General features: G+C 36.9%; 2 protein-coding genes across 2 annotated transcripts; one reads left to right on the top strand and one right to left on the bottom strand.

The window, feature by feature from the left end:
* The first annotated feature begins 2,368 nt into the window (after nucleotides 1–2,368).
* Nucleotides 2,369–7,393, top strand: LOC107821049 (la-related protein 6B). Its single transcript, XM_016647439.2, has 10 exons — nucleotides 2,369–3,050; nucleotides 4,142–4,223; nucleotides 4,320–4,414; nucleotides 4,582–4,653; nucleotides 4,816–4,895; nucleotides 4,994–5,093; nucleotides 5,462–5,509; nucleotides 5,598–5,666; nucleotides 6,434–6,580; nucleotides 6,766–7,393. Exons 1-10 carry the CDS (start codon nucleotides 2,646–2,648, stop codon nucleotides 7,102–7,104), a joined length of 1,437 nt encoding a protein of 478 aa, XP_016502925.2. The 5' UTR covers nucleotides 2,369–2,645; the 3' UTR covers nucleotides 7,105–7,393.
* An 808-nt stretch (nucleotides 7,394–8,201) lies between these two features.
* On the bottom strand, nucleotides 8,202–17,788 carry LOC107821050 (putative uridine nucleosidase 2). The gene is made up of 9 exons (XM_016647440.2): nucleotides 17,571–17,788; nucleotides 17,199–17,314; nucleotides 16,942–17,001; nucleotides 12,795–12,980; nucleotides 12,610–12,714; nucleotides 12,422–12,518; nucleotides 10,333–10,440; nucleotides 10,109–10,244; nucleotides 8,202–8,595 (listed from the first exon to the last, which is right to left on the bottom strand). The coding sequence occupies exons 1-9, from the start codon at nucleotides 17,617–17,619 to the stop codon at nucleotides 8,487–8,489; spliced, it is 966 nt and encodes a 321-aa protein (XP_016502926.1). The 5' UTR covers nucleotides 17,620–17,788; the 3' UTR covers nucleotides 8,202–8,486.
* Between the last annotated feature and the right edge of the window lie 525 nt (nucleotides 17,789–18,313).

The raw sequence follows: 18,313 nt of genomic DNA, 5'->3' as shown, positions 1-18,313 counted from the left end.
AAAATCATCCCACAATCTGGTTACATTGAGTACGTGAGTGCTACAAAAATTTTAAATGCACGGCCTGTTTCAAAATACATAATTGTCTAAAAGATGGAACAGTAATAACATAAAAAGGGGGAGAAGAGACTTCAAGGCCTACGAACGAAATCAACAACTAACTCGAAATCTCCAAGAAACTAGTGCTGGTGCAACTTACTAGCGATCACCTCTCTCGGCAGTACCTGGATTTACACATAGAGTGCAGAGTGTAGTATGAGTACAATCGACCCAATGTACTCAATAAGTAACAAGCCTAACCTTAGGCTGAAAGCAGTAATGCGCTCAGCAAGGTCCAATACTCATTTCCAACAACCAATTACAACAATAGCGGAATAATAATGGTAAAGACAAGTAGCTCAAGCAATATTAAATTCAACCTTTTCACAAATAGAAGGAATAAAGGCATGCTTTTCAAGAATTGTAATTAAGGCATAAATTCTTTCAAAAAAGTCATCTAGACATGGTTTCATCAACTTAACAGTGATTCCAAGTCCAAACATATTAAATAAAGACATCAAGTACCAATAAGCATGAGGAAAAAAAATACGTCCTGATACATACATGACAAGTAATCGTGCTAACAATGTCGCAGTTAAATCATCAAGTATGTCATAACTCAGCACATGTGTAGTCTCTGGAACAATTTTCCTTGGATCCTCACACTCAACAACAACAACACTCAGCAATGTACGGGTGCATGACACAAGTCCCTCACCCAATCACATTTATGACCTTGTGCCTATGCCTACGGTTAATACCTGACTCCGGAGGGGAGGGTCCTTGCCCAAGCACTAATCGGATCTAAGTCAACGATCAATATCACTTAGCCCAATATGGGGCTTGGTGCACGTGTCACCTTATAATCAATACTACTTATCCCAATGCGGGGCCTAGTATACTCATTACCTCATAATATGGAGGAAGTTCAGAGGTGACTTCCTCTCTAGTGGAAGTTTTCCAAACTTTTGAAACTTTAACAGACTTGAAAAAGGAAAATCTAATTTGTGATATTCAGCATAAGCTTCAAACCATTCAAAGAAATTAATTTGTTCTTTGATGAAGTTTAAAGGCTCATAATAAATATTTTGAAGATCTTTCTTTTGTCTCCTTGAAAATTTTGAAAAAAAAAACAAGTTCTTTTGAAAATATTTTCTTGTGAATAAAAATTTGCTCGAAATTTATCTTTATCAATTTAAAAATCCTTTTTAAAATACCTAATTCCACACCTAGGGATGAGTAAGTGGGAGATTGAGGTTGTTCATAATTAACTTCTGTTGGAGGGGCTGTTTTTACAGAATATTTGGCTTGTGAGATCCTGGAGTCAAAAATAAAAGTTTCGATCCTAGAAGGAAATGAAGATATTAAATGTCTAGCAGATTCAATTTCAGATTGTGCAGAAGAAAAGACAGAGACTCTTTAACTGAGGGATCTCTGGAAGAAAATGGATACAGATCCACTAGAATATTGTTGGATCTGAGAGACCATAGTATTTTGTGGCTTCTTAGCCTGAGTAGCATCTTGCAACAACCAGTTTTATGGTAGAGAAACTTGGCTCCAAGAAATGGGTAATGATATTGACAGATGAGATATTTGTAGATCTATTTGGAAGAGAATAGTTTCACCTTTATGGAGGGTTTTCATGGCTCCAGTTTTAAAGGCTGAACTCATGGCCTTATATTGTATTGTACTCTATAAATAATGACTACCGGAAGAAATCCAGTTTTGATTTTATAATTCGTTGTTTTGACATTGAGTGTCAGAGAATCTAAGATATTTCTATCTCTGAGAGACAATGTAAAATTAGAAAAACAATCAAAATTAATTGGACCACTACAAATGCTGGTTTCTACCATTCGTAGGAGGAAATTATTGAAGTCTAGAAATCTAGAATTTCTAAGACAGATGAGTAGATTCGTGTCTAGACCTTCTCTGGACATAGGTCTAAGATATATATATATATATGTTACGAGTGCAATAGAAAATACAGTGAAGAATTAAATTATTTTCAAGATTATATTTATCTGTAAAAATTAAGACATGAATTTACTTATGTACAAATTAGGAAGTCAATGAATGAAAGGCAGAGTTACAATAATTACTCAAACAAGCGTGTGGTTATTTATATGGGATAAATATCGATTTTCTTTATCATACGCTCTTTAATACAAAAATCGCCGATCATGGAATTTTTATAAGATATTTCTCACAAAATTCTCAAAAATACAATAAACCATATGAGGTCTTCCTTTATCAAGCTAGCAAAATAGGATAAATATTTATTATGTTTAGAGCTAAATATATAAATAAAAAAAAATTGTTTAAAAAAGTAAAAATTAGAAGGTAGGCAGCAAGCAAGTCAATGATTGGGTCCCAAAAGTATCAATTGGAGGAAGGAAAATGGAAGAAGATAGACTGATAGAGTGTAAACGAGCTGTCCTAAATCTTGCTTTCTTTTTCTTCTTCTGCAAATCTTGTGATACTTTCTGTATTAACAGTCAAACTAACGACACACAAAAAAGAAAAAAGAGAAAGAAGATCGGATTAATAAGAAACACACACTAAAGCTTCCTACTCCTCAAAACCCTAGATCTCTTTATTTTTTTATGGCTCTGGAAGAAGAAGATTCCCATAGTTCATCGTCTGCATCTCTCAGTTTAAATCAGGACTGTCCATTTGAATCCTCCTCTTCTTCTATTAATAATAATAATAATAATAATAATAATAATAATAATTCAAGCAAGCTTAACGCTCAGGCTCCTGCTTTCGTGCCCCGAATCTCGGCGCCGGGGCGGGTGTACGCCACGCGCCTTCATCAGATCAACGTTACCCACGTCGTCCCTGTAGTACAAAATCAGTTCATTTACGCGCCTCAGCAGTCTCCTCCGTCGCCCTACTATGGCGGTGTTGCTCGAGGGTTTGTTGATCAAGAGGTTGCTGCTGCTGATTCGAACAATTCTGCTAAGAATGGAGGGCTACCTGAAGAAGCTGCTCAGAAGATCGTCAATCAGGTATTCAAAAGTGTTAATTCTGTAATTAATACTCAAATACTTTTTTCTTGTTTATTGCAAATGAATAGTGGATTTGAAGACGTCTATTTTCATATTGCTGTTGAGTTATTACCTGTAATTTGATTCAACTAATCAAGTTGATTCCACAACTAGCGTATTTCTACTTATCAAAAAGATTAAAGGTTCCTTTTGGTGCAAACCTACTTTACAAAAGCTTGAAGAAGATAACCATCTGTTTGTTAGCGTTTTGGTGCAGACCTACTTTTGTAGATGATGTATATGACATATAAATCCGCTCAGTGCCTTGCACAATATGTAATGCTTCATCAGCATTTTCTTAGTGCTGTTTCTGAATCAATAAAATGATTACCCTTATCAAAAGAAAAAAATGTTTACCTTCTTACCACCCTTAAAAAAAGATCCATTGTACTATTTGACATTTTACTTAGGAACCTACTATGTATTGGTCTTGGTTGGTTGATGTGTGCCGCGGTAATGAACACAGGAAAGTCATCATAAATAATTTTATTGGAAATGGATTGTTGTGTTCTTAATTAGGGAGTATGTGAATCTTTTACCAATGGATATATGTCAATTTAGTGAATCAGAACTATGTGATGAAATTAAATACTATACTTCTGTCTTATCTGTTGATTTAAGAGGAAGTTTTAGTGTCGGAAAAGAAGTGTTTACTGGAGAGGACAAAAGCATGTGTTGATGAGTGAGAAAGATCAAAAATTTGCTGGAAGTTAGACTTAGAAGCTTTTCAAATTTGTTTGGGATAAGCTGCTTAAAAATAAATGCCTTGAAATTTTCAAAATTTTCATGTACTTGTAAAAAGCATGTCCAGACGTGAGGAAGAACCAACAGTTTTTTGGAATATATACTTGCAGCTTTTCAAATTTGTTTGGAAGGAACCGCTGGAAGCTTAAAATTATTCAATGGCATTTTTAAAATTTTCCAAATATTTGTGAAATTTGAAAAGCTATGATCAGCGTACTTCCTTTAACCATTAAAAAAAATTCTGAAAGCTATGAAAATCACTTTCTTTCTTTAATCAGCTAATTCAGGTATATTCTTTTTTTCTATAGGTGGAGTTCTACTTCAGTGATTTAAATTTGGCAACGACTGATAATTTGATAAGGCATATGATCAAGGATCCCGAAGGATATGGTGACTGTTCTTATTCCCGGCTTGACTAATCTTGTTTTGATTGATATTTGAAGTTAATACTTCTTCATGATCTTCCTTGTTTGTACTTTGTTACAGTACCAATATCTGTGGTTGCATCATTCAAGAAGATTAAAGCTCTAATAGGTAGTCATGCCCAGCTTGCCGAAGTTCTGCGGAGCTCAATAAATCTTGTCAGTTCTCTTTTCATCTCCTCATCATCCTCATCTCTCCCCCTCCACCATTAAAATCACTCTTTGTGCTTCCCCTGTGCAAGATCCTGCAGTCATTGCTATCTTGCAATTTTTTCCTTTCTGATGTTAATTTTCAAGATTTTCTTATTTGACATTTCTGCTTTTAGGTAGTTAGTGAAGATGGAAAGAAAGTTAAACGGCAAAATCCTCTGACTGAAGCTGCCCTAGAAGAGTTGCAAGTAAGTTTGATTCCTATAGCAGTAGTGGTTTACAACAAGGACAATTTATGAATGCATGAAGCATTTCATTTTTCTATCTACTGGTTCATCTTTTCTGTCAGTAGGCTTTGTTTTATTATTGGCTGGTTAATCTTTTGATCTGTTGCTCATTTTCATTTTTAGTCTCGCATAGTGGTTGCTGAGAATTTGCCTGAGGACCACTGCCACCAGAACCTCATGAAGATTTTTTCGGCGGTTGGAAGGTACACTTGTTTTGCTGTAGCTGAATCCAGAATAGGCTGAAAAATTTGGCCAACAAATATTCAGCCTTTTTAAGACTCTGCATAATGAATTGTGTCAGGGTAAAAATGATACGCACCTGCCACCCTCAGCCTTCAAATGGCGGGGCTTCTTCAGCATCTAGATCGGCAAAGTCAGACAGCACGTTGTATAGTAACAAGGTAAACATCAGATAGTTTGATTATCAATAAATAGTTTATGCACAAGTATGACATTGTGAAACTGCTGTCACCCGATACAAAGAAAAATGACATTTTGAAACTGCTTTCAGAATTGGAGTAAGAAATGATGGTAATGAGTTGTTGAAGTTCTGATTTGGGAGCTAAAATTAGATAATGTACACTGCTGGTACAAAGTAACTTACTATATCCACAAAAGAAATGCGAAGTAACTTACTCAACTGGAACCGACAAAATTTTTTACTGCTACCAAAAGAATCTCTTGAGAAGGAATAACATTTTCTGTCTATATTGGTATTTTAAAATACAGTTGGTTGTTACTAGAACTTGAATTTAATACCTCAATGCAGTTGCACGTATTTGTGGAGTACGAGTCTGTTGAGTTGGCTGAGAAGGCGGTAAGTGAATATTAGTGTATTTTTTTAGTTACACCTTGTGTATCTCTATCTCTGACATCCTTTTTCACTTTGCAACATGATTTTGCAGGTTCTTGAGCTAAATGATGTGGATAACTGGCGAAATGGTCTAAAAGTCCGTCTACTGCTTAGATGCACAGTAAGTCCTGATTATTCTTATCCCTGTTGATAAAAATTGAAACCACGTCCTAAAAGCAGCTTAGTTTCCAACTTGTCATTTATAGTGAAAGAAGAATGAGCTTTAACGAATGCTTAATCAGGCGTGTTTTAGCTTTCATATTTAGCTTGTATATCAGCTTAGTTTCAATTAAGGAAGATCGTTACAATCAATATTCTGGGCATTCAGGTTGCTACGGTCCATTATTGAATTCCAAGTAAGCTTGAGTTCTCCCTACTCATGAGTGTTAAGTGTCCCACATTGGTTGAGGGATTGGGCTGCTGTCTTCATATATGGTTTGCGCAATCATCACCTCATGAGTTTGGTCTAAGGTCCATTTCCTTTACATGGTAGAAGATCCAAACTCATTCCTATTTCTTGATTTACCCAATGTTGGACCCCGATGCTATATTGTCACACATTGGTTGAGGGAATGGGTTGTCTCCTTTATGGTCTTGGACAATCCTCACCCCATGGCTTAACTTTTGGGGATGAGTGAGGCACCAAATCCATTTTTTTTTTACACTGAGGTTACAGGGCTCAACTCCCTTTTTATGAGGGTACATGGTTTAGTTTATGGATAGATGCATTTAGGATAACTGAAGAGTTCCATGACACTCAAAAAGATAGAGCATCTGGCTCCACGTATAGGAAGGTTCAAAGGGAGCCCCTTTTCTTAACATAAAATGTGTTTGTATTCTGCAATTCTGATCTGCTCAGTACTTATGCATTTTGATTAAATCGTACAGGCTAAATCTGGTCAAGCCCAAGAGAAGAAGGTTGGTCATGAAAGTGGGCTCAACTTCAAGGAAGACGATGATTTTGCATCAGAATTAAATGAGAAACATGAAGAAGAATCTCCGTGCCATTCTGACGTGCAGTCAAATGACATTGCAGTAAGTGGTGTTTGCATGTTTTAAATTAACATGGAGATATTTCTGCTTACTTTCTTTTAGAAACTGCATCAGAAAAATCATACAGATATAGGTCTCCTAAAAGACATGACACTTCTTTCAAGGATGTAGTGGATGATTCTTCAGTTTATGTTATTGGTGACTTCATTTAAAATTCACTTGGACAGGATAAGCATGGCAGCAATGGGAAGAGGAAAGGGCACAATCGTGGTCGGGGTAAGGGACAAGGACCAGGCCCAGGACAGACGCGGGGCCGGGGACGTGGACCTGCCCAGTTTCAACAAAACAATCGTGGAGGCCGTACAGGGGCTTCCACAACAAATTTGAATCGTGGAAGCAATGTGGCTAGTGCCCCCTCCAATACTAATGGTGTTAGTATAGCAGGGCAGCCTGCAGTAGTTTGTGATCAGTCAGCAGGCAAGCAATCTTCTGTGCCTCGCATGCCGGATGGCACTAGGGGATTCTCCATGGGTCGAGGTAAACCGGTTGCAGTTAGAACTGAGTGACAACTTTCTAGCTTCGTGAAAAGGGGTCTGTTCATGCCAGCATTTCCCGAGTATAGAGGGGGGGGGGGGGGTTCCTTCTTTCTTTGCAGTATTGATTGCAGGGTTTTAAAGACTGCTGTCAATCCAGTGAAGATGATACATCGGTTGATTTAGCAGCAAAAGAGTCGAGACACGAGATCTGTTATTTGTTGTTAAACCAAAAAGGCTGTGCTGTGATTTTGTTTTGGAACACTGAACCTGAGATATTAACTTAAAGCTATACAAAATTGGTAAGATTTCTTCTGTTGAAGGTTTGTCTAACTCTAATGTGGATTGGATAACATGCTGGAAGGAGGCCGTCTGTATAGTCTACACTCTACAGTAGGAGGGAGCATTATAAAGTTGCAATTGTGAGGTACCCGTTACAAGGATAAATCACTCCGTTCCTTCTTTCATTAGTGAAAAATCCTTTTTCTTCCCTTCTTTTTGCGCAATACTTCTTTGAACTCTGGCAGTAGTGAAACTCGTATATCTTAGACATGGAGTCGTAAATTAGCATATGTTACTTGCATCACACGAGTACTAATTCAATTAAAGTTAAAACTTCTGTCAGTCAGAAACCTTGAAGAGTTAATAGAAAAATGTTCTCCAAATGTATGTTTTACGCACGACAATTAGAATATCTTCTTAAATCTAGAACCCCATTCTGATATACGCAATAAGTTCCATTTTCTTGTGATGATCTGAGCAATCATGTGATATAAAACTTGAAGTCATTCTTGTTGGACAAAATCTATCATTTTCACTTGCTTAAACACTACACATCTGATGTAGCATCTGATCCCATTCTCTTCTTTGTAATGAATCTGGCATCTAAAGATGCGACTTCTGATTTTGGGGTAAAGAGGCGCAAAAATGACTTCAGAAGGCTAGCTGCCACAAACCCATTACTTCAGGAGAGTTAAAGTAAAAATCAACCCCAACCTATAGGCAACAGTCTTCACCATTTATTAGGTTTTAGTTATGACTAAATCTGGAGATGACAGCATATACATAATACTTAAACTTGAACCCGTAATTGTTTATAAAGAGAAAAATGTTACCATTATCCTCTGAACTTAAGCATACAAGATATATGAGACCTTTTTATTTAAAAGAGACACAATGATGACAATGTTGGGTTCTACAGATCACTTTACACAAAGGGCTTAGAAGCAGATAATTAAGTTTGTTACAACAATCGTGGAGATTGGCATAGAAGCAATAAACAGTAAGAAATTCTTAGCATGAAGGCAATCTTGCTATCACCTTCTGAAAAAATGTCATGTTTCAAGCACACTGAGTTGCAAACATACAAGGAACTGTGCAGCTGAAGGAGATATGTTGAAAACTAACAGATTCTCCTAAGAATTGATGAGTCGTTCCATGACCAATTTGAGAACCTTAGGAGCATCAACAGTTACTGCCACTTTTACTGAGGGTTTATCACACCATTCAGTGACTTCACCAAACCTTGTGTCCAACAGAAAATATAATAAGTACACAGTAATCATATATCCCTCAATTCCAAACTTTATAAGTTCAGAGATATGATAAATTTCCTAAAGCATCAAAGGAAGAGCAAAAGAATTGTGCATGGAGTATTTTAGTCATTCGAAACACAGATGTTGAAGTTCTTGAACCCAGAAGCCTAACTGAAAAGGACAACAAAAAGGTCTAGCTTCAGTAAGAATGGAAAGGCGGTTGCAAAAGAGATTTTGTGCTTGATAACAACTTTCTCTCCTCCACAAGCCCTTGTTATTATCCAACCATATACGTCAAAAGAGGCCAATAGATGTACAGAAATCATTTCAACCTACACCCAATTTCCTCCTAGAACACAACAGTCATTTGACACAAAGGACGGTTCGCATTCTTCCTTTTCTGAAAGGATACCTAAAAGTGACATAGATATTCCCTCTTTTTTAAAGGAAAAATAAATAAAAGTAATAGTTGCTCAATAAGATTTTCTACTTCAGTTTTCTCTCATGTGATAACAATTTAATATTGGTGTCTTACTTTACATTAACATTAAGGGAGGATCTTGCCATGTTATCCCCATCACTACCAGGATAGATCATCGCAATTGAGTAAAAAATAAAAGAATAACGTGATGTAGTGAAAGTAGGATTACATCTTTCCTTTAGTGAACGTGTCGGACCACACGGGGGCAGTGGGGCTGTTAAAGAAAATGGAAGGCAGAAAGATCTAGCAAGGGGGACCACAAAAAAGAAAATAAAAGAAGATTATTCACTCTCTCGCTCCACCACCTCCTTGGCAAAAAGCACTAAGAATGTAACTTATTCAGATTTTACTTCTTGTCTAATCATTCGTCTCGACAACACTTTCCTGCAAATACTGTATTCTGTTTTTAGTTTTTGCTGCTCCAGCCTGATTGACAATCCAGAGGATGGGAATCTATTCAAGGGGATCGCCATGCTTCTTTCTTGTGAGGATGGTCATTCAGACATTGAGTCAATATCTCCAGAGGCGGACCTAGTGTTAAAGCAGTGGGTTCGTTCGGCTCCAACCTTGTATACATATGTGAAATCTGATAGAATTGGCTCCTCAGGCCAGTTAAAACTCCGAACTCATCCAACTCTATATCTTGGATCTGCCCCTGAATATTTCCTAGACTGGGTTCATGGAACTACGGCAGGCCTGAGGATCAAATTTTGGAGGGCCAACATGGCGAGGGTTGAGGAGGTTTTCCTTTCCCGTTGTCTCTTCACTGAAGGAAGTTGAAACCTCAAAGTACTATCCTATACTGTTATTTGAAGATGGCAAGTGGATTGGTCCAGCTGGAATTGTTAGCCAAAGATAGAACCATATAATAATGATGATGGTAGCAATCTAGCGAATAGGAACTGTACCCAACCACCCTTTTGTTGGGCAACATCACGTGGTGCACGGAAGAGAAGCCGGTATTGGGAAAAAAAAAGTGAGGAGATACATTCCATCTTCTGAAACAATTTCAACAGCTTACCTCTTTTGTTTATTATAAAATAGAGTGAGACCTCTTGTGATGCCAATTGTCTGGACACGAACCGCACCTTCTGTATAGGTGATTAGTGAGGGATCAACAGCAGCAAGCAGGGCAGTCGGATCGTGAAGATAAACACCTATGTGGAGTCCCAGTAACCGTAAAATCAGAACAATGAGCATGCACCAATCAGTGTACTAAGAAAGCTAGTTTGGCAAGAGACTGACCTTTTGTGCTGTATGCATCATGGTGATAACCAAAATAGACACCCAAAATCTTGTCAAGGTACTTGGCAAACTTTCCGTTAGACTTCGCCAACTCATTGCGATCAGAATCTGACAAAAGTAAATATATAAAAATAAGAAGGATAATGTGTGGGAAGTAGGGAGGCAATGGCGCAGTGAGGGTGGGGCGGGTTTAGACATATGCTGGGTGGGTTTAAACATATGCAAGTGTGGGGCGGTGCAGGTCGAACTAAAAAAATTTAATTATGTGTGGTTGCGGGTTTCAAAATTTCAGCGAAGAAGGAAAATCATTGTTCTGCCTTTCTGGAGATGATATTGATTCCACCTAATATAATGAAGCAAAATAAGAGTTCCATAAGGTTCCGATTCCAGCAAGAGCCCAAAGGGTGAGGCGAGAAGATCTTGATCGAAAGCTCCACTATTCTGAATAGTGAGAAAGACTTTTTGAAATTCGATCAAATCGGAGGAACTGCGAGGAGCCAACCCTAGTACAAGAGGACGGGGTTGGGCTACCATAGAATGTTCCTGCAAATTATGACCTTTGCCTGGAATGTGAGCAAATATATCATGTCGATTGCTCAACCGTAGTTTGGCTATCTTGCGTGGAGTATGTTTGAAACAACTGCTTGCACGTCAGATTCTCATTCTCTGATGACAAGTTCTGAAAATTTAATATCTAACACATAATTCTCAATTAATTATAAATCTGTTTTTTTAATCAAAGTATCTTATCTTCTTCTTTCCTTAGCTGACGCCTCCCGTAATCTTCAAAATTAATAAAAACTATGAGAGTATATAGCAAAATGTATGAAAAATTCCAGCCAAAAGATAAAAAGGAAATAAAACAAAATGAAAGAAAAAAACACTTAAAGGGAGCAGGGCGGGTGAACACGGGTGAAACTGCTATGCAAGGCGGGGCGGGTTGAAATTTTGTGGGTGAAGACAAAACCCGCACCGCACCCACACCGCTTGCCATCCCTAGTGGGAAGCTAAAGAAAACAGTCTGGAGGAGCTCAACTTGAGCATCTTTGTTAAAGAAAGGAAAAAAAAGAAGAAAGTCAAAAGAAATTTAGATCTAGTAGAATAAAACATTTCCTCTAAGTTTGGTTACTTTAAGTGGAAAAAGCTAGTTATATATTCACCAAGTAACCAAGTAATAATTTCAACATTTAAGTGAGAAACTGTTAGTTTCCTGACGGTTATTGGCCTAAATAACAAATTGATTTCTTGCCCTTAAGAATGAAGAAGCCATTATAAATCATTTGAGCTTCTGCTAAGCAAAGAATAAAAGCTAAAAGATAAAAGATAAGCCATTATAAGTTGAACATTGAGCCGCCAGTAAAATCTGCTAAGCCAAGAATAAAAGATAAAAGCACAGGTTTTAATCTCCAGCTAAATTTGGGTTATCCAAGGAACTCTAGAAACCAAATTTCTTAATTTTTCTTCGCCGAAGCATAGGGGAAGGTGGAGATCAGTTTATGCCCAATGGATTTGATGGGTAAAAGAGCTTGTTATACAGAACATGTAGCTTTATTTCATCAAAGATCCAAGGATATGCACTTGCATATTATTTAGCTAATGTTCAAGGATATTCCAAGAGACATGCAGGGATAAAAGTTCTTCTAAAGTTTCTCTACTCGTTCTTTAATGCATAATCCTCCTATATTACTTTCTCCTATCACCAAATATTTGAAATATCTATCATTTTCTATTTGCTGAATGCTGACATTTAATGATGTTACAATAAGACATGGAAAGGAATTTATTTGAAGCTCGTTCTCAAGTGTCTATTTTCCTGCATCCGTGTTACTATCTCCCTGTAACCAAATATCTTGAATAATTAAATACAGAGGTGAAAAATGAAAACCTCTAGTTTGGTTTGCACAATATTTAGGAACTGACATGAGGATGGTCCAGAATACGTAACCCATTCTTTAAAGTCAGTTGGAATTGTCAAAAAGATCAACACTATTGACACAACAGTTTGAATCTAGGAAATGTAAAAGGAACAGAATATGGTACTGTAAGAGGAAAAAAATAGTTGAAAGTACCATAGCAATCAAGAAAATACCAGTAAGGATAACTTGATGTGTAACATTAATTCCAACTGCCAGAACGTCAGCGCCGCTAGTAAAAACAATATCAGCAGCATCTGGATCTCCAAAGATCTTGTGCAGATGAGCAACAAATGGAAAAATAACTTAGAGAATACACCTGAAAACTAAAGCATGATTTTGGATGTATCTGTTAACAACTTACATTCGCTTCTGCAGCTGGATTCGCATTTCCATTTACAGCAAAGGAACCACCGAGAACAACAATTTGTCTAATGTTTTTAACAAATGCAGGATCTGATTGAATGGCCTGTTTCAATATGCCAAACTGGTGAACAGTGTTTCTATTAGGTTATTATCTAATATTCAGTTGGAAGATTATATACTTACTAGTGCTATATTTGTAAGGGGACCCAAGGCTACTACAATAACCTTTCCAGGGTATAGACTTGCTTGTTGGATGAGAAATTCAGCAGCATTCTGGTCGATAGGCTTTCCATTTGGTGCAGGAAAGTTTTGGTTCCCAAGTCCATCCGTGCCATGAACAAAATCAGCAATTCGAAGTTTTGTACCTTTCTTTAGATGAATTAAACAAAGTAAGCAGAAACCCATTCATAAGGACAAAAACATTTTTAGGTTTGCTGCCTATTCTGCTAAATGAACAAGTAATCAGAAGAAAAGCACATTAAAGTTTGGAAGAAGGAAATGCTATGGTACACCATATAAGAATTCTAAAATAATAATCACCTTCCAAGACCGATATTGCAATTGATTTTTTTTTTCCATAGGGCACAAAATGGATGAAACTAAAAGAAGAAGCTCCAGCATACACTTTCGGTTTCTTATATTGTAATTCTTATCTATGCCTTATTCTGTAGATATGTTTGCTGCTAGGTCAGATAAGTAGGATATTTATTTTAAAAAATTATGCTTTTTCAGAAAGCAGTTTGCTCTATGCCACAACCCTAAGAGAACATCTTGATTTCCACTTGTTATATGGAGCAAGATCACTATTGGCAGAGGGGAATACAACGCAACCCATAAAGTTTAGGACAGATCCTATATATAGATATGAAAAAACAGTTTAAATGACAACAAAAATCAAATTGAAATCATTGCTCAAGAGGATGGGGAATGGCAACAGGCTTGGGAGCATGGGTTGTCCATTGAGGAGATACATGTTCTAATCTATGTGGCAATGTTTTCATTTATATATTTTGTCCTTGCTGTTAGACAATATTTCCTAGTGGAGATACAAGTTTTCCTATTGAGAATAGAAAGAATATGTAAGGTGCAATTCTCTAGCTAGCGTGGTACACGTTGCTTCTGCCCCCTTCAGCAAAACATCTCCAAATTCCATTCACTAATAGTTTGGGTGGTTTTGGCCTCCTTATAGTTTTGAACCACATGCAGATAGTATAAGGGAGTTTTGATGTTAAAGTTAAACCCGGGTTCCAGACGAAATAGTTACCATAACCCATAATATCAAATAATGCGCCATTAATCCTAGAGCAGTGTACATGAAAAACAATAATTGGATGCATTTACTTATTTGTTCGAGTAGGATGTTATCCATACTATTTAATTCCAGAGGTGTTAATCCCCCAACTATACCGCTAGATATGTCTGGCTAACCTAACATATATTAACACTTCAACAGCCTAGAGTACCCCAAGGCCAAAATTGTTTCTACTTAAACCTAAATCTATTGCTTAAGGAAATTATCCCAGAAGTCAATCTCGGTAGCCTTGGTGAAAAAGCTATAAGAAAAGAAGAAAAAGATGTAAGATGCAAATATGCATGCAGTCAAAATGCCAGCAAATAATGGGTGCATTTATTATTTACTCATAAGTTGATCAATTGACCATTACACAAATGGGACAGGTTCAAAGTTGACCTCTTATATTAAACATTTGTCAGCTGGTTACCAATAGCTGCCAAAAATCAAAATAGGAGGTTAGCCTCGTGCTCAATACCTCGTCTTTCTCATCCACTTCAGCTGTCACTATGCTACCATCCATGCTTCTTCAAACGACAATGCTCTTCTTCCTCTTCTTCACAATACTTAGTGCTATGGTTTCTATAATAGCACTACTATTTAGTTAATTTCGCCCTCTCAAATAAATGTAAAACAAGTAGTCAGTTTCTTTCTAATAGGCATGTTGACCTGCTGCCTGCTTATTCCCTCTTCTATATAGTAGTAATTAAATATTTTGCGAGATTTGTTTAAAATGTGTTATTACTATACTTTTTTAAAACTTACATAATTGTTTATTATGTAATGGTAAAGTAAAAGGTTCTCCTATATGTCAAGAAATTTGAAGTCACTATCCTATAACCCCGAGACCTGAACCCATAAGCTTTAAATTATAGATCCACGTTTGACTATTGGCGCATGGAGGAAGCTCTTGAAACTTACCTCATATGCTTGACGTATGGAGGAAGCATCTTGAAGCATAACTGACAAGCTTGCTAAGCAAGAGTTCCCTTGATACACCAATGTTCTTTCATCAAATTATGTTGTGACCATTCTTATGCTCTTTTATCAAAAACAAACTCATATAATATATATTTAAATATTTGAAAACCTATTTTCCATATAAATGTCAATGACTTATTTCTCTTTTATTCCATAACTTGTGTTTGCTCCTCCCAATAAAAAACTCGCCCATGTCCATCAAATGGTATGACAATATAGAACTAATTAAGTGATGTTATGTACAAACTGGATTACAACTAGGCTTTAGACTGCCGCAGAAGCGCTTTGCTAAATAGTTAATCCTATGTGGCATAAGAACAACAAAGTGATGAAAACTAATGAACATAAAAGATTACCGAAGAAAAGAGACACAAGTATTTAATACAGCTCAGCAAAAGTATGCTTACATCCACGAAGAGACAAATAATTACTATATATAGTCCATATGGCTGGAGGGAAGTGCAAGTTGCTTTGACCAAAAAGCAAATTTTTTTTTTTTGATAGAAGACCAGAAAGCAAAAAGTAGTGATCCTTTGATTAAGCAAATGATAAGCATAGCAAGAGCCTGAAAGACACTTCACTATTTTGTGCATCCCTTAACAGATTTTCGCTACCAGCATGGAACAACCCTTTTTTCACGCAATGATACTGTGTGTGTCATACTTTTTCATTGTTCATCTGTCTCCCTGTTCTCTTTAATCATCTTGACTATGCTTACAATCCTAACTATTGAGGGTTTCTTATACCTTAGACTTTAAGGTCGCTAGACAGTACCTACTCAAATCCGTTGCTAATTCCAACAATCCTGGAAAGGTCATTCACCCTTCTTTTTTTCTGAAGAAGCAGAAGAAGGTAGCAGCTTTCATATATGTTAAAGAGTAGTTATCAACACAATCTTTGTGCTGAGAGAGACAAGCATAGTTACAAGACTCCCAAAAAAATAAAACCAAAAAGCTAGTCTTGTGACAGTTACAAGGACCCAATGAAATCAACTAAAGATTCTACATCATGTACTAAAGCTTCTTTACACCAAAACTGAAACAAAAATGTATAATTCATCTTGATCTTTTTGTTCAGAATTTGTTGAGTCTTCAAAACATCTAGGGTTCATTTTCCTCCAACCTTACTGTTAAGAAAATAGACTTTCGGTCTAACTCAGCCCAAAAGTTAGCTCATGAGGTGAGGGTTGCACAAGACTATATGAGGAGACGACAGTTCATTCCCTCAACAATGTGGGACAACTTAACGCACACCCTTCCACATGCCGAGGCCTAGTTAATTGGAGCGTGGACAACATAGCATAAGGGGGCCCAAAATTTTGGTAAAAAAGAATTGGGATGGTTATGGCTCTGATACCATATTAAGAAAATGGACTTTAGGTCTAACTCAACTTCAAAAGTTAGCTTATGAGGTGAGAGTTGCACAAGATAACATAAGGAGACAACAGCTCATGTCCTCAACCAGTGTGGGACAACTAAACACTTACACAACTATAGGAAAGTATAGATGTCATCAAATAAGCGGGTAACCAAACTCCACTTACACTCATTCCTTCTTTGAGCTTTGGTCCTAGAACTGAAACTTTAGAAAGGACCAGTATATAACAATCTTTTATTTCTTTTTCTTCTCTGAACCACTTTCTTGTCTCCGGTCCCATGATAAACAAGGTGGACGTCTTTGCTTTCACCATTTCTTTTATGGGACAGGGTATCACCTATTATTTTTCCTCTTATTCCTTCCCTCTTAATATTTTCACCAACTCAAATAAAGCTTCACCTGGGAGCAAAAGAAAAGGAAAAAACAAAAAGAAGGGGGGGGGGGGGAGAGGACAGTGTATGTACCAACACAAGTCTATCTACTATGGATCGTCATAACAAAACCAAAAATGAAAAACGCAACAGTAGCGCCAAATACTTGAGTCCCCTTTAACAAGTAAATTTGAGTGATCTTATAAGACAGTGAATTACAAAAAAACAATAAATAAAACCTTAAAGTAAGTAACAGCAAGTTAAAATGAGCAACAGAACAGAATTGAATGGAGAGATCAAGATTACATACAGTGATTGTAACATGAGAGCCTTCAGCCACTGGAATATCTGTCCTTCCAGCTACGTCCAGCTGAATCATTAAGATCCTAAATCAATAACTGTGATTATAGGTACAGTTAAAAAAATAGCATACACCACTACACGATAGCCAAACCATGGAGCAAATCTTAGTCAAATGTCCTTAAGCTTTTATAATTTATACTTACAACAAAAAGAATAAAAGGCAGAGAAGTTGCAACAATTATTCAACAAGTCATGGGAAGTTACCAGATGTAAAGCATTTCTAGTAGCTAGAGATGTGTAGACATTTCCATATATAGTAGTAAGCCCGATGACCTCGATTTCAGGAGATTGCAATGCCACAAATATCGCCATTGCATCATCTGATCATATTCATCCATAATAGCTCTCAATTAACCACAATATATTGGAAAAATCAATCTTGGAAAGCTCAAGTCTTTCTATATTTAAAAACAATTTAACTTTAAGTCAAACACTGAAGTTTCTAAAAGTCTAGAGAAAACGAAACCCAGATAAATCTTGGGAAATTCCATTATAGTAAAGTAAAAATATTGGGATTTTCTTGAGGTATATTTTTTGACATATGATATGTGTGTGAATAGAGGAAAGGGAAGATACCAATGCCAGGATCAGTGTCAATGATGATCTTCTTGGCTTCTGTTGCCATTTGACACAAATGAATCTGAAAATTGAACGTTAATAGGATTGGGGATTGGACGCCGCAATCCTATGAAGAGCAAATTGAAGATTGATATGCCACCGGAATTCCCAGATACGATGAATTTTAATTACTAGTAGCTCTTAAAATAAGTTAGATAGTGTGTCATTGTGGTATATGATTTGACTCAATAATGGCACACTTTAATTAAAACTAATCCGTTGGGCAGAGTTGGGAGAATTCGGTTTCGTCTAGAGTTGGGAGTCACTCTTGCATAAGGGATAGTTCACTTTTGTGGAAAGAAATTTTGCTCTTCTATTGCTATTTGGCATGTTTCCTTTTCTTGGGTGAATTGTTGTTAAAGATGAAATGGAATTGGTGATAATTTCTAAAGATGTTTGGTCTGGGAACTAAGTTACAACAACAACAAACTCAGTGTAGTCCCACGAATGGAATCTGGGGAGGTTAGAGTGTACCCACATCTCACCCCTACCTATCTTTAAGGAGAAAGGTTGTTTCCGGTAGACCCTCGGCTCAGGGAGGAAAAAGAGAAAGGGCAACAACAAGCAAACCAATCTGACAAACAAAGCGAAAATACAACACTTACACTAAGTAATGCACACGGAACCAAAACAAGGCAGCAATAAAAAATAACAGCATTCTAGGGATAAAAGAAAACCCCAAGGACGCTAAGAGATGTATC

The sequence above is a fragment of the Nicotiana tabacum genome, chromosome 8 (assembly GCF_000715075.1).
Source record: "Nicotiana tabacum cultivar K326 chromosome 8, ASM71507v2, whole genome shotgun sequence".
NCBI classification, from domain to species: Eukaryota; Viridiplantae; Streptophyta; class Magnoliopsida; order Solanales; family Solanaceae; genus Nicotiana; species Nicotiana tabacum.
This window is presented reverse-complemented; position numbering and strand designations above follow the sequence as displayed.